Source organism: Varroa destructor, unplaced genomic scaffold (assembly GCF_002443255.2).
Source record: "Varroa destructor unplaced genomic scaffold, Vdes_3.0 BEIS01000001.1, whole genome shotgun sequence".
NCBI classification, from domain to species: domain Eukaryota; kingdom Metazoa; phylum Arthropoda; class Arachnida; order Mesostigmata; family Varroidae; genus Varroa; species Varroa destructor.
The window spans coordinates 73,427,299-73,443,124 of record NW_019211454.1 but is presented as its reverse complement, the minus strand read 5'-3'; the positions used below and the strand labels follow the sequence as shown (position 1 = coordinate 73,443,124).

The 15,826-nt window shown below is 42.1% G+C and overlaps 1 protein-coding gene across 2 annotated transcripts in view; it reads right to left on the bottom strand.

Moving 5' to 3' along the window:
- Positions 1-15,826, bottom strand: part of LOC111255280 (discoidin domain-containing receptor 2-like) — a 116,205-nt gene that overhangs the window by 50,232 nt on the left and 50,147 nt on the right. The window contains exons 4-9 of one of the 2 annotated variants that reach the window (XR_015326450.1): positions 14,607-14,838; positions 8,534-8,681; positions 6,409-6,987; positions 5,522-5,866; positions 4,596-5,042; positions 131-4,464 (exon numbers count right to left, since the gene is read on the bottom strand). Coding sequence is in view for 1 of the 2 variants with exons in the window: in XM_086987143.1 (XP_086843269.1) it covers positions 3,638-4,464; positions 4,596-5,030; positions 5,522-5,866; positions 6,409-6,987; positions 8,534-8,681; positions 14,607-14,838 (2,566 nt within the window). In the remaining variant the exon portion in view is untranslated. Of the gene's footprint in view, positions 1-130; positions 4,465-4,595; positions 5,043-5,521; positions 5,867-6,408; positions 6,988-8,533; positions 8,682-14,606; positions 14,839-15,826 lie in introns of those variants that run through there. The other variant, XM_086987143.1, reaches the window with a different exon arrangement.

The following is a 15,826-nucleotide window of genomic DNA, read 5'->3' as shown; positions in this document are numbered from 1 at the left end:
TCTTCGAAAGGAGCGCAATAAGAGACTTACCTGACTGATTCATTTCGAAGAAAAGAAACGTAGGCTTTAACCTTATTGAAGGGCTACGAAGGCTATAGGCACATACACACACACACGCACACACACACACCTTGCTATTCGGCTCACCGAGGGGCACATAATGCTCAGTTCCGCGCACTGCATTTACGTAATTCATCTGAGCATTATTGCAACGCTAAGCCAGGATGTCTGGGCGTTCAGACGTCAGCTCTCTACCATAGCTATCCTATCAGGCACTGCTGACTGGGTAAGGATGTATAGCCGAGCTACAATGCTTTCAGTCTCAAGTGGACGGCGTCTAACTAAGAGTCTGCATGGAAAGGGCTTACTCACCAGACCAGCGTGAGTCAAAATGAAAACTACGGTGGTCCAGGCCAGAATGGAACAGGACGCGCAAGCAGAATGGACGAAGCTGCATTCTAAGGACGGATCACACGTCGCGATAGGAAACAAACCATGGAACATCCTTCTACGTATCTTGTCTGGCAACGCATCATAATCAGAGTATAAATTATACCCGTTGACAGAGAATATACTGAACGTTTGTGCCACACCATGCCGGGTTGGTCCGCAATAGACCTGATGGATCCTGTCGCCTGATTCCGGTGTATACTAAAGTGTAGCGATTACAACAAACGGAAACAAGCTGGTCAATCCTGCAACTAACGTTTACGTGCCAGTGTTATAGGATGATGGCTGATAGGTATTTGTTTGCTTGATCCGCTTATTGTAGTGACGATTATATACTCCAAAGCTATTTTTCTCCTAGTCCGGCTATATTCGGCAAGAAGCCACAATCATGAGAAAAAAAGCCAGCAGAGGTATAACAACGAAAAGTCGCTTTTTGCATCTTAGACTACACACGTTGATACTATAAATGCTGCACAACATAAAATATGCTTTAGGCAAACATATAATTTGTATAAAGCATGCGTCTTAATTTATTCAGCTGACTAACGGTGGTGTAGCGTTGACGGTTAGCGTAACGCTATCTGTCCCCTTCAAACCTCATAGATGAGAGGTAATTTAGGGGAGGTTAAGTGAAGGCTAACGTTGGATACCTATTACTTAAACTGCTGTTCCATGATAAAGATGACACGTTCTTCATTGAAATGACACACGCTTCTTTTGATTAGTCTCTCGCCATTTATTATTATCGTGGTTGATTTTCTTCTTTTTTTTTTTGTTAATATTATTCAATATTTTACTGTACACGCTAGCTTCTATGTTTGTTTTTCTTTCATATTCCGTTTTATTTGTCATCGTTTCGTCGCTCTCCTTCTGTTCTTTGTTGATGTCAGCCTTCCCGGGCCGTCGCAGACGAGTGGCGCTAGCCAAAACCTTTCACTATTTACAAAATGTACATACGCTTTTATAGCTATTCCTCTCATCGCTGCGTTTGTTTTTTTTTACTATTATTATTATTATTTTTGTGACGCTATAAACAGTCGCCGAGTGATCGATAGTAGATGTCAGGAACTTACTAACCACTAATCGTGTCATTAATTTTTATCACTTAGTCTACCGCGAACCTAACATTGTTCTTATGCTAGTCTACTTACTATTATTTACGAGATTAAGAACCTGAAGCGTTAGCAGTTCACAGATTGCTGCCCGGACAGCGCCCATAGGAAGGCGTCAGGCGTTCACACACGGTCAATTCAGTTAGCAGTAGGGGCTGCCCGCACATCTTTGTGAACGCTTTTTCCATATCTCAAGTTTTTTTCCGAGTTTGGCTTCTAAATCCATTTCGTCTGAGTTAAGGTGTAAGTGTCGTATTGTATTTGTGCAGAAGAGCAACTTCGCAGTGACCCGTTGATCCAACACGGTGTCGAGCTTTCGGTCACTTACCTAAATAATCGACTGACTTTTTTTTTATTCTTCTTTACTTTTCCGTTGTAGCTTTCTTACTGAACAAAACATTTGTTTCTCTCACGACGAAGCACTGAATATACTTCTGATAGGCGATGCATAACGGTATACGTACATCACTGTACAGATGCATATATTTGAGAGAATCTGCGCGTACTTGAGAGACACCTGCAGTCCCTTTGTCACCTATTATTAAATTGGTCGTACTGGGTAGTCCGGTTCGGTTCATAGGAAAATCAGAAATAGTGCTCTCTTTCACGGAAAATGTGTATGGGTGTGCATGTATTTAGGTTGCTTTCGTTTACTGGATTCATCGGATGAATCGGCTCATTTTGCTATAATTTATTATTATCGACTGGCCGATATGACAAGCCGCAGCCAATGAGCAGCGGTCATGACAATCCAATATTCAAGGGTCGGATTCATTCGAGCGGAATCAGCAAATCTTATTACTACTGTTTGGACCCTGACCGTGGCGAGGTTGCACGATATTGCTTTTAAAAAGGTTCGAAATCGGGCGTCGCGGTAGGAACTCGAAAAGCCTTCTATCAGGTCAGCTGTGTTTTCGAAAATGTATTTACAGCAAACAGTCGATAGGCCGGCATAGGAATGCCGAAAAAATAGAAATGATGTTCATTACATGAGATAATTACATAAAAGCCCAGCTAAACTGTAATAGGGACTGCGTGACGTGTCCATCCCTGCTGTAATCAATATACTGAGTGCAAAAAAATAAATAGGACTATTACAGGCGGGACCAAATTATTACTTCCTGTTGTTTTTTTTTTCTGATATGCGGCCTAGGACGCCGTATATATTTGTTAGGCAGTTCTTACATATGTACAACACATCTTCTATATTCTGACGTCGTCTTCGAGTGGTTGCCTTTTTCAGCCAGTCGTCTGTCTCCTTCCGTCCTTCTATTGAACGGAATAAGAAACGTAGAAGTAACTTTGTTCTTTAAAGCATCCTTTCAAGCATCATTTTCTCTGTGCCTGCTTTGCCCTCTCGTTTTATCATTCACTCAATGAACACGACAAAATCTACTTAGCTGCTTTTTTTTCCATTGCTGTTTCTGTTGCTGTAGTGATTAATAGTTTTGCGTCTTTTAACACTCTTGTCATCAATGTGCAGCATTCGATTTTGCTATGTTTTGTCACCTAGCGTTCTAGGTTTACAACGGTTTGTCAATGCTATTTGCCGTATCGCTGTTACACTAGTTAACATCTCATCAAGATCTCTGTCAATCCAGTTAGGTAACTTAGATGAGTAGAAAAAGTGTTTTTTGTTTAGCTTATCCCCATAAATTTCTTCGTTTTGTTTTTATCATACGTTTTGCTATTTTCTCTTTAGTAGGTATATGTTTCTCGTTTTTTTTTTTGTCGATTGTGATAGAGAAACGAGTAGTTTGAAATCGGTCGTCGGAAGTTTCTCTTTTCTGTATCTCCATCGTTTCGTCGTGCGTTTCCCACTATCATTCCATCAGGCGCTCCCTTTTTTTTTCTTTTGTCATAATGTCACTTCCCTAGATTATAGATTTTTTTTCATCTATATAACAGGTTAGTATGTCTTATTCATTAGGTTTGTTGTTGCTATCTCACGAACGCATCGATGGGTGGCCATCACTGCAACTACTTGTCATCGGTCAGTGAATTAGCTGTTTATTTAGATTATCGTGTTCATTATAATCACCATCGTCTTCGTCGCTATCAATCCCAAACAGCTCCTAAGCTTGTGGAGAGTAACCGAGGTTCTTGCGTTGCAAGAACAAGTGGATCTCCCTAAAGTTAGGCCTGTCTGACTCGTTGCGTTGCCAACACTCACGCATGAGATCGAAGATCTCTTTAGCACAGTCAGGTGGCTGATTCAGTTGTACAGCGCGTCCATCCATATTATACAGGTGGCGCGCATTTTCGACGACGATGTCATCTGTACAATTAGTAAACGGCTTTTGGCGCGCGAATGTCAACATCTCCCACAGAGTGACGGCAAACGCCCATACGTCACTTTTGGTCGAAAAGCGTCCGAATAGGATGGCTTCCCATGACATCCACCGAACCGGCAGCATGCTACGGCCACCCTGCATGCGATAGTAATCATGTTGATACTCGGACCGACTCATGGCGAAATCGCAGATTTTGACCGTGTAACCGGCGCCTACAAGACAGTTACGCGTGGCTAGGTCACGATGCACAAAGTTGAGCGACTCGAGGTACTTCATACCGGAGGCGATCTGGGTAGCGATGAAGATGAGCGTCCCATGACTGAGCGTTTTCGTTGCACCGGTGGGAGCGAACGTGTCAGGGAGGTGCTCGTTGAGGAACTCGTTGAGGTCGCCATGCTCAGAATACTCGACGATCATCGACAGGGGCTCATCTCTGGTGCATACGCCCAGGATGTGTGAGATGTTTGGATCGCGAATGCGCGAAAGGATCTTCACTTCTTTATAGAACTCCTTACGCGCAGATTCGCTGGCGTTCATACGTAGAGACTTTATCGCCACAAACGATTTGCTACCAAAAGTTGATGGCACGTCTACCAGTTCAGTAATACCTGCAAAATTGTATAAAACTAACTCAGCGAATTCAACAAGTTTCTGCTAATCTGCTAAAACCGTTTTTTTTTTGTTTTTTTTTTTTTTTTTAATATTCTTTGCAAAAAGAAGAACGGCTTTCACAACTCACCTTCGGTCTCGGCTAGGTGGACTTCGCCGTATTGACCCTCACCGATCTTCTCGAGGATCCGCACTCGATGTCGTGGGACTTCGCGCACTTGCGTCGTCGTGGATAGGTGCGGTGAGTTTCGTAGTGTGCAGTTACTTACAGAACCTGAATCGTCCCCGGACGAGTTTGCCGAACTGGTCGACAAATCGAGGCTGGGTACCGAGTAGACCGTGTTACCACTCACTCCCTGAATGTTGGGTACACTCGCGACTATCACATCGGTGGCAGCGTAATAATGCTGTTGTTGCTGCTGTTCACTTGGGCTGTGTACAAGCGGCTGGGAGCTTTTAGCCAAAGGGCGGCCGAACGTCGGTGGTGAAGCATTGCGGTTAAGTGTTTTGGGGCTCCTGGGCGTCGTGATGTCCTGAGGCACGGCGTACTCACGCGAGGAATCCGCTAGGAAAACGACTGTCAGACAACACAAGTTCACGATGTATGGGAGGTGTTAGTGAATGTGTGGAAGCATTCGAAGAACGGTGGTGAAGTTAGTCACATAGACAGGGCAATCAGAGACGGCGTTACCATGCTTATAACGCTGCTTAAGCTCTGTGGTTGAATATTAAATTTAAACTGACTGAAAGTGCTGCATTAGCATTACTGATTAGTAGATTTCTGATATCAAAGAAGACTTAAGATTTTTTCAGTAGTTTAAAATACTTTTCATACAAAGGTCATATTTACTGTTTTGTGCGCAGCGGACAGAGCATTTAATACCATCCTCGTTCAACTTAGACATTTGTTAACTTACTCACAACACGTTTCATCTAGACTAGAAAATAACAGATGCTTTGGGTAGAGTATAGTTCCGAGATGAAAAGAAAGACAAGCGAGCTTGCTGTTTTTTCTAGTGATAAAAAATGCCCTCCATGTGTCCATAACGAACTTACCATTGCTGTACGTAGCTGGGTAGATAGGTGTCTTGAAGTCAGCTGGTTCTTGGTAGAGAAGTTTGTCGGGATCATCGAGATTTACTTGGCCGTATATGTTACCATTTAACGCGTATTTAGGCTGATACTGAAGTGCGAGATCCTTCATGTTAATGGTAACACGATTATCACCTGTACCAGCCATGGGTTTTAGGATGGCATGCGGCGTCGTGTGTTTGCGCTGTCGATGTCGGACAGTAATTATGAATATGACGAGAATCAGCAACATTATAACTGCTGCCAGAAGGCCTATCAAGATACCGATGTGGTGACGAGCCATTGGATCCTCAGTTACGGTTGGGAATACTGCAAAGCATCACCGATCATTAATTAACAAGAAAGTCTAGTATTTTGCTACGATCAATCAACTGAAAACGTCATTACGTTAGAGACGCATCGAGCCGCACGAAAGATAGTGCATAGGTTGCTTATTACGTAAACTACACCGGACGACTTGATTTGAAAGGTTATGAGCCCAGTCGAGTTTAAACCCACTATACGATATATTTTACGCAATAACTTAACACAGTCGGCATCGTAAATAAATATAGCTCACTAAAAACACATGACAACGGAAAGAGCCAATACAACAAAGGGCCTTTGGGCTTCAACTTTAAATAGTCACTTTCCTATAAAAGAAAACGCAATTGTCACGCGGTCGTGGTGATATCAGATGCTGCTGCTGCTGCTGCTTCTGCCATCTAATTTGCACTCGTGTTATTATAGTATCACTACCTATTTCGTCTGTCTGGTTTGAAGAAGCTTGTCTTACTGAAGTATTGATTGGCGAAACTTTCTTACATAGCTCCCTATTCACGACAAGTGCGTTTACTATAGTATTAACTTACCAACTGGCGGTCCAATAGGTTCTTCTTCCTCAGTAAAGTTCCCCTCGGCCGGTAGAGAGATAAATGCTATTTCACTCAGCAAGATCCAGCCAGATCTATACGATAGATGCAACTTTACGAAGCGTCCGATTTTGTGATGTAACCGAATGGTGACATTACGTGCTTTCTCTGGCAAAGGGTTGTGCATATTTTTGAACACCAACGGTTCCTCGATGTACCAGCGGCCGCCAATCGAAAACCAAAATTTGGCTGAACTGAACAACGATACGTCTTTAGTGTGCTGATTATTGCAGTAGAAGTAGGCTTCGGAGAAGTTTCGAATACTATCAAACTCGAACACCATTTCGAGTGGATTCGAGTGGGGCGAGTCATTCCGCCAGCCTACCCATTCGTAACCCTGGCCGAGGGAACTTGAATACTCGGCCTTGAAGTTATCGCCACCTTCAATGCCGTCCGTCAATTGACCGAGCCCGTCATGGAGAGTACTGTCATCTCGGCCTCCGTCGTACGTCTTGTCGGATAGGTCGACGGTAGAACTAAATCGTTCACCCATCGGTATGGTGTACGACACGATACCCTCTACGATGATAACGCGTAATAGTAACACAAGAATTAGTTAGTAGCTCAGATCTTCTCGGAACTGCCCTTTGTACAACCGTGGCTATACTCGTGTGTGTATATGTATCTAATGTCTGTACACCTGTATTATTATACGCACACGTGTGAAGGCGTTTGATAACCACATATATTATCATGGAACGTATCATAGCCACTTGACAATAATACGCCTATAGTATTCAGACTTTTCCCGAAATTCATTACTGCCCTCTAGATGTGCCATCATGTGCGTGATCGTCATCACCTGCCGTAATGACTGCGCTCAGCTATATTACTTTGAAGGAATTGTGAGGTTGGCAGAATCGGTTGACGAAATTTCTTCAGATAGTTAACAGCTAGTACTGCGCGATCGAGCTTTAGAACCTTATCGTTTATTTATATGAGGGGTACATCGGCAATGAATGGCGTTGGAGGAAGACCGATGCCGCAACTTTGTCAGATGATTTAACGATGCGTATAAATTCGACGCATCGTTAGGCGGGTCACCACTGTGGGGGTCATCATCCGAGCGCGTACGATAAACTGACGTGTACACGAGCCGGCAGAACATGGCTTAGCTTCAGAGCTATAGATACATCAGCATGTACTAACATGCTGTTGAAATGTAGCTTAATAGCGGGGACAGCAGAGTAGTCTGATCAAGGCCCAGGATAGGATTTTCTAGCCTGAATAAAATCTAAGTGATATAGAAATTTTCCCTAAAACGAAGCCGTAAGAACGAATCTCTAAACGGAATGTCAGGTGTTTGTAGATCTGTTTATGAAAGGGGTAACTATAAACGTTCTCTGCACGTCAAACTTGTAAACTTAAGATAAAATATTATCAAATGTTGTATAAAACTTTTTATTCTAATCTTAGTAAATAGATTATATTTTATTCAGTTGAAGATTATTAGAAATCGAGTCCCTGGCTTATTTTCCAAACTAATATTTGTTTAAGTTAAATTATCTTACATACGGTTTTATACGGCCATATTTTAATCTGCACTTAAAATGTAGATACTTTAATTTTCCCAAATCTTATTTTCTTTATTTGTATGTCAGTATAGATCAATATTAATATAATATTCATATATCAACAACTTGTGCTATTAATCAGCTGTCGATCCTTCATAAATTTTATCAATCTCGTAGCATTATCCAATATAGGTTTATCATTACTACGTTCCATCAAAGCCAGATTAGGCAAACAAAAAAGAAAAAATGAATCTGAAGGATCAGTGACTTCAGAAAACAGATCAGCGCTAGCTCACTTGCCGCGCTTTCTCCAACTGAGAATATTTGTCTGATAATTTATCAGCTGACTTTTTATGACAAACGAGCATCATCGCAACGAAGGCTGAGGCATTAAACTTACGATTAAAACAAAATCATATATGCTATAGAGACATTTGGACGTGCTGTAAAATTTTGACGATCAATTTATTTTTTTTGTTATCAGAAAGTTTAATAATTGAAGAGTTTGCGGATTATGCGCGACGAGACCATAAAATAAACAGGATACTTACGGGTCCATTTGCAGCCGTACAGTTCGATCCGCATGCATACGGTGCGGATATCTCTTGAATAGGGCACAACTCGGATACGATCGGTGATAATATACGGGTCGAGACTGCGAAATTCTGGTGTGTAAGTATTCTCGTTACCTTCCAAAATCTAAAAGCAACAAGTTTAATAGCGTACGTTAGAAATGCAATAATATTTGGCATCGTTCGAACCGTTCATAGCAGAAAGCGTCTGCATTATCGTTGCCGTCCTTTTGGCTGCTAAGGGACACGGCGCGCAGTGATCCGCCAGTTGACATCTGGTGGTCATAATAGGTGTATATATGTATATTAAAAAGTCACTTGGGTTTGAAAGTCTTCATTTTGCGTCTGTTAACCTAGCAAGAGGCTAATAGAGACTTTCCACCCAAATTTTCAGGAATGCTTTGCCCCAACCCATCTAGATTAGACGCAGATATGTTTGTTTATAGGTAAATGTACGCCACAATGGAAATTTCACGTTCTACAAAAAAATATTATGAATAATAGGTTGATTTATACGGCGTAACACGCTATGTCTTCGCTGTGTTTTAATGCGGAGACACCGCATTAATTATTCCTGACCGACTCGCTCATAGCAGGTGCTCAATTACCGTAACTTTGCATATGAATGTAATATTTTAGATCTCTCAATCAACTTCCGCGATGACACAGATGGGAAACGGTGTTATAAGCGGGAATTTCCTTGGCTGATAGAAAAAGTAATGCAGTACTATTCTAGCTTTTAAATTCACTTGTCAAAGAAAGCGGCCTGGTACGGGTGTATAGTGTGCATCGTTTTGGCTGCGTTGTCATGGTAACCGTAGCTAACAGGTGTGCTGTAGCACTAATTCAAATCCCCCTACCGGTAAAAATTATCACCACAAATTAATACCTAGGGAAACACTAATTAAAAAGAAACCGAAATATAAAAAATATTATTAAGATTAATTATTGCGCGTATGAATGCAATGCCATTTTATAAATCTGTCAGAGAAACTTGGTCAGACTTTTAGCGGAGGCCAGTCCCTGATGTCATACCTAAAAACGAATAAATTCCAAAAGCTTATTTAGACGCGTAAAAAAACTAAAAATGCTAAAAAAAAACTTACATACCGATGATTAGTTAAAGAGGATCCGTGCAGAATATCGATTTTAGGTTACTTATTTCTTCTTGGTATTCGTGATACATTTGACAATCTGACAAGTTGTCTTGGAAAACTTAAGACACAAAATTTAGTTACAAGGATAACAAACGTAAATAATCTGGGGCTTTCCCAACAAATGGGCTTCAATCCACTCAAATACAGACTACTAGAATAGAAACTACGAAAGCAAGCTTTGCCAAACATGGCTGCAAATGCAGTTCAGGTCCACTAACATTTCTGCTTAGCTAATTGTAGTCAGTCTTATTATCCGTTCTCTCTGTAAAGGGCAATGAGTTTTCCTAAATTTAGTAACGTTTATCTAATTACTAGCCTCTGATTGCTGGGGCATTCGGCATAGCATGCGCTCCTCATTACACTAGTTTTTGACTACGATATCAAACGACAAAGTACTTATTTTGAGCTTTCTGTTACTCTTATTATCTAGTTATTTTTACTACTACTGCTACTATGTTGATGGCATTCAATACCTTTCCAAGAAGAGAAAAGCCTTTTACAATTTTCTATATTACAGTTCCTTTCCCTAATTTTTGTTATTGATACTTGATATTGTTGCATAGCGCTTACTTTTCGTCAGTATATGAAAGCGGAAGTGATTTTAGTTACCCTAGAGATATTGCAATTTTCGTTAGACGTGAAAAAAACAGCGGCGACGTAATGGTAGTCGATTCAAAACACGCATGTGTGATACAGTCAAAGAGTGCCAAATGCCAGACACAATAGAAAGGGCCAAGAATGTTTCTCGTGATATCGGCTAATATTTGTTGAATCTACTTACTCCGACGACATATTTTATAAGATTCAAATTTTGCAAACCAGCTGAAGAAGGGTGGCAGGCAGGCAGGCAGGCAGGCACGCACCATTTTTCACAGCGTATTTGATTTAAATTTTACTTATCCATCATTCGGCTATTTATTGTCCAAACGGATTTTTCCACATGGGCTAGTAGGCATCGATATGGCCAGGGATAGCAAGTTAATTCCATAAAACTATTTCTAGACCATTTTATCTGAGAGTTAAATTATGCTCGATATAGAAACCCGCTCTCTCGAGAGCGTTTCCCAAGTAGACATCTTTGACAGTACCGTACCAATCGGAGTAGACTAAGCGTGTTTGCGATTGATGGTTGGAAAAACATTTTACAAAGAGCCAAGGGTATTAAATGCAAGCGGCTCGTCTGTAGCTCTGTTCGGAGCTGCGTTGTGACTCAAACCACAAAGGATGACAGCTCTGCACGTCATGCAGGCGTATCGAATAGTTAAAACGTTAGCGGTTCTGGTCCTGGTTGTAACACCACCGGAATTTAAAAACGGAGAAAAATCGGCGACTTTATAAACATGCTCCCGTAGGTTCATAGGAAAAGGAAAGATAAAATAGAGAGACGATTACAGCCCGTAAGGTAGAGTGGGCTGCAACCCCCCACAAACAAGACTGGATTTTGAACGCGTAATCTCATTCTAAATATCACAAAGTCGCTGGATAGGTCGGCCCGCCACGTCGACCGTTACTTGAGCCAGGTCACCGCGGGCCATGGGAACTTCCAGTCTTGCTTACACAGGATTTACAAGGTCCTTGCTATACACTGCGATCAATGTGTTGAGGACGATGCTGCTCGCACCTTGCTAATCTGTTTTAGCCCAAACGCAACTAACATTTCAACAATACAATAGTCCCAAAGCAATAGCCGCGAAGAGATGATTCACGCGCGAAAAATCCTTTCATAGCTTTGAGAGATGTACTTGCCTACCTTATGGAGTTTATCAGCGCCACGACAAGTGAATGGCAGCTGAAGGTGACGATGACTAGCATGGTTCTGAGGCAAAAGGGACACGTCGGTTGACCAAAAATAAGCAGATTTCCGCAAAAAAATCATGCAGGGTATGTGCACGTAGATGATGCTAATTTATTATTACAAACGCGAAGAGACACACTGCGTGTAGGACATAGCATGTTCGACGAAATCAGAAAACTCGATGGATGGTTTCAACCAATTGGCCCGATAGACACATGCGACTCCCTTCCATAAAGCTCTTGTAGCTTTGACTGGGGAGCCAGGTTGGCGTAGTAAAGCATAAGAGGTAAACTGACTACTAGTGGTCTCGGCGAAAATAAGGCTAATCGTCTGAGCTTAACCATACGTAAACAGTATTACCGAAAAACTCCTAAAAAAAATGTCTATACACACAAAAGCGATTATCGGCATACTGATGCATATTGTACTCCAGAGGAAATCAGGGTTATTTACACAGTGAGAGAAAAATAAATCGTCACAATATAAATCCACCACACAATAATCACTTCTTGTTTGTCCAGGGGTATTGAAGGCCTCAATTGTCCAGCGTATTCCAATTCAATTAGTGACAATTTGACAACGGATCGATCCGCTCTACCGATCAGAGATATCAAATGTCTCAGTGACGCTATAGCCTCCTACCACGCGCACTCCTTGGTCGTCTAGAAACTTCAAAGGGCCAACAAGTAACGTTGTTGTGCCTGCCTACTGGATATTTCAAGACTTTTCGAAACGGCAGAACGGCAAGTGCTAGCAGTGGCAGTCATCTGCATCATAACATCTCTAAAAAAAAGCCCTGTTTTCACTAAGAAATTAAGCAAAAAAAAAGTGTGCAAAAATGTCAAGAGGCTAGTAAAAACTTAATATACTAAAGATCAGGTGTTCAGTCGAACGTCCTCTCTACGACGCCTGGAACCCGTTAGTTTAGCTATTAAAAGTCATAATAATAGCAACAATATTAATAAAAATTCTCTTTCACTGCGGCTTCACTCTTCAAAAGTGATGATCAATTTTCATAACCTGCAACTTGCATGTATAATTTTATAAAGTTCCACCTACAGAGAAAAAGGCATCGATTAGATTGGACTGACAAATGGATAACTCTATAAAGAGAGCACGAAAAGATTATGATTAACACAATTAGCGTAAGTTGATTATGCCTAAACCTGCTTTAGTTTAATTGCTTGACTGCACACGGACGCGGCCACAGGCGCGTCGGCGATAAGCACACTGCCGCTGTACAGCGCTGAATCGTTATCATCGCACAACGTGAAAACACACACATTAATCTGGATAAGGTAGAAAAAATTACTATACTACAATATGGCAGATACAGTGATCCTGTACACTGGGCGAAATGTAATATTTTGCATTACGCATAAAGTAGCCTTTCTGAAATGACCGGTGCAAGTTAGTTTATCGAGAAAGTATCCCGGTCACATGTACATGTATGCGATCCTTGATTGCTCTTCCGTCTTGCTTTAGCCATGTCGTCTTCCGAATAAAAGAGACGAGAAAGATCGCACAACCGCTAGAAGTTAGAATTGCAGTTGTCGTCACGATCGAGACGATATTTCTGATTCTTGGGAGCGTATCATGCTGAAACCGGATGGATGCACCCAAACTCCGTTGGCTTGTGCCTAATATTGAGGCCTAGTCACATATATATTTGTCACTGTGCAAGCCTATGCAAAATGGCGTACGCACTCTGTTCTCGTAATCTCCATTTCTACATTAACGTTAGATGATGTCAAAAGGACCGGATCCCGTTTGGCCTCTTTGACGTCGTTTTCGTTTACCGACAGCCATCTTTTCCTTACTACTGCTCCGTACCCCACCAGGCCCACAGTAAGGCTCATCTCTCACGCACTCCCTTCGAAGGTTCCTCTTCTGTCTCGTTCTCTCTGGACATGCGCGGCCACGTTTTGTGGATATTTGACCAAACTACCTTGTCTTCGTCGTGCATAATTCATCGCTAGATTGCGACACATCGTCGTAGCGAGTCAACGGACCGAGTAAATTGCGCAGAAAGAAGATAACCTAGTCACAGCGGTGACAGAAGCCGCAAAGCCATCATGAGATTAGCGATTACACCGATAAGGGAGGGGATTGGCTCAGAAACAACAGCAGCGGTAAAGACGCACAGGACGTTGCTGATGCTGCCGTAAAGAGCGCAGTGCGTACGACGTAACAACTGTGTAGCATGCACGTTAATCAGGTGCAGGACAGCTATCTTACATAGAACAATTATCGCCCCGCACGTATTAGAGAGGTGGCGGCGACGGCGACAACGTTAGCGCTGGCTGCTGTGACCCAGCGAACAGAACGCACCGGCTGCTTTGGTTAGGGCTCTTGCTAAAGGCATGTTCCGTCCTTTTGTCCGCTTAAGATCCTGCAATCGTGTGTGCGTCTCTGTATGTGTAATGTCGATTACTGGGAAGCGCGGATCGACTTCGTTCCAACATCTTCTGCACTATTTGACTCCATCCAAGCGAGAAAAAAAGCAGACAGAAACAAAGGAACAGAAAGAGAGGAAAACGAAAAAAGCTTATAACAAAGGGAGCGAACGCTAGAGCAACGTACAGAGGGGTCTTTTGCCTATCCCCTGTTTTTTCCATCTTCAGCCGCAGCCCCTAGTCGTTGTCTCTTTTTCATTCAGTGATCACTAGCCTTAACCCAAGCACGGAGGCAAGACAAGCAGTACGAAGTTGTGCCACGCCCTCGATTAGCTCCGAGGTGGATAGGTCCTCCACCCAACACAATGACCACAAGCCCGATTACCCCCACACCCTTACGTCTAACAAGCTAGACTTTCCCGCTTAGGCAACTGCTTGCTGCCGATAAGATCCACGGCACCCCCCCCCTCGTTTCTACACTCGCGGACTGTAACGCTAACAATTTAGCACTTTTCCAGTATTACAGTTCATTGGAGAAGTTGATCTAAGATTTATTTCGAGGAAACATTCATAGAGTTCTGAAAATGCTTCCGTATTCGGTACATCAACTAACCTAATTTATATGGGTAGTACCATAAAGGATTTCTACTGCATCCTATACTATTCAGTAATCCAACACATAACCAGTATCGACCAATACTTACATGCTTTCCGCTGCGATTGGTATACCGGACCCATTTGTTTATGCCGGCTCTCCAGTACTCAATCATGTATTCCTCGGCATATTCTCGGCCTTGGCCGTTGCCGAAGCGACCCTGAGTAGCGATTCCCCGCACGATGTGGTAACCACGAAGATTAATCTCAAGCCACTCGTAGGTGTCTGGGGAGATCTGCTGTGAAGGACACCAAGCCCCGCCGTTGATCTCGCGATTTAACCTGAAACAGCATGAAGAAGAAAAAGAATAGCTAATCGTTTCAGCTATCGAACTATAAAAAGAATACTGATAAATAAAATGTTTTAAATAGAATATAGCACATATTAAGTGGCATATTAGACTGACCACTATCAGGATACGTATAGTTATGATTGTCGGCGTGTGTGAAATCACAAATACGTAAATTGATTCAACTTTTTTTTTCCTAAATTCTGCCAATTAATTTAAAGCGCATGAGGTAGATGCAGTCCTTTCTATTATTATACGTATAATTATATATACTTATATTATATATATACATATGCTTACACATAGAGTTATACTCATAGCCCGACGCCTGACACTGAACATGAAGTGGCATAAATTTTGCCAGGATGCACGAAGCGCCAATAAAAATAACAGCATCGTTAGTCCTTGCTTGTATCGACATAAATGTCAATTACCCGATAACGGGATAAGCAGCTACGGGAAAAACCAGTATAAACGATGCTCAACATTATGTAAGATACTAATCTCTGGCTTCTGCTAAAAGTAACTAAGCCATCTTAGAGGCCCTTAAAGCTACTTCAGCTACTGCATATCCTAATGGGACTATTACGAAATCGTGTCAACAAAGCTCGTTGGGATAAGCTAGTGGCGGTCCTGCATAAGTACATGCAGTTATGAAAAAACGGTAACATATTAATTGTCAGAATTTTTTTAATCAGCGCGCCAACTGATTGACCTACAAACTAGGGACATTGACTAGGGCGGTTAAACTGTTCCTGGTCATCTGGAGATTTACATGGAACTTACATACTTTCCTGTTCGAGCATATTTCCTATTTCAATTAAGCTACGAAATCTCTCAAAGAGGTTCTGAGAGGCACGTTGGACGAGATTACTCCCTAATAAATGGAGACTGTACGGGAGTTATAGTTTAGCGATTCAATCAAGCAACATCTTGAAAGATTTACTGGAAAATAAGCCTTGAAGAGCCTTCTAAGTACG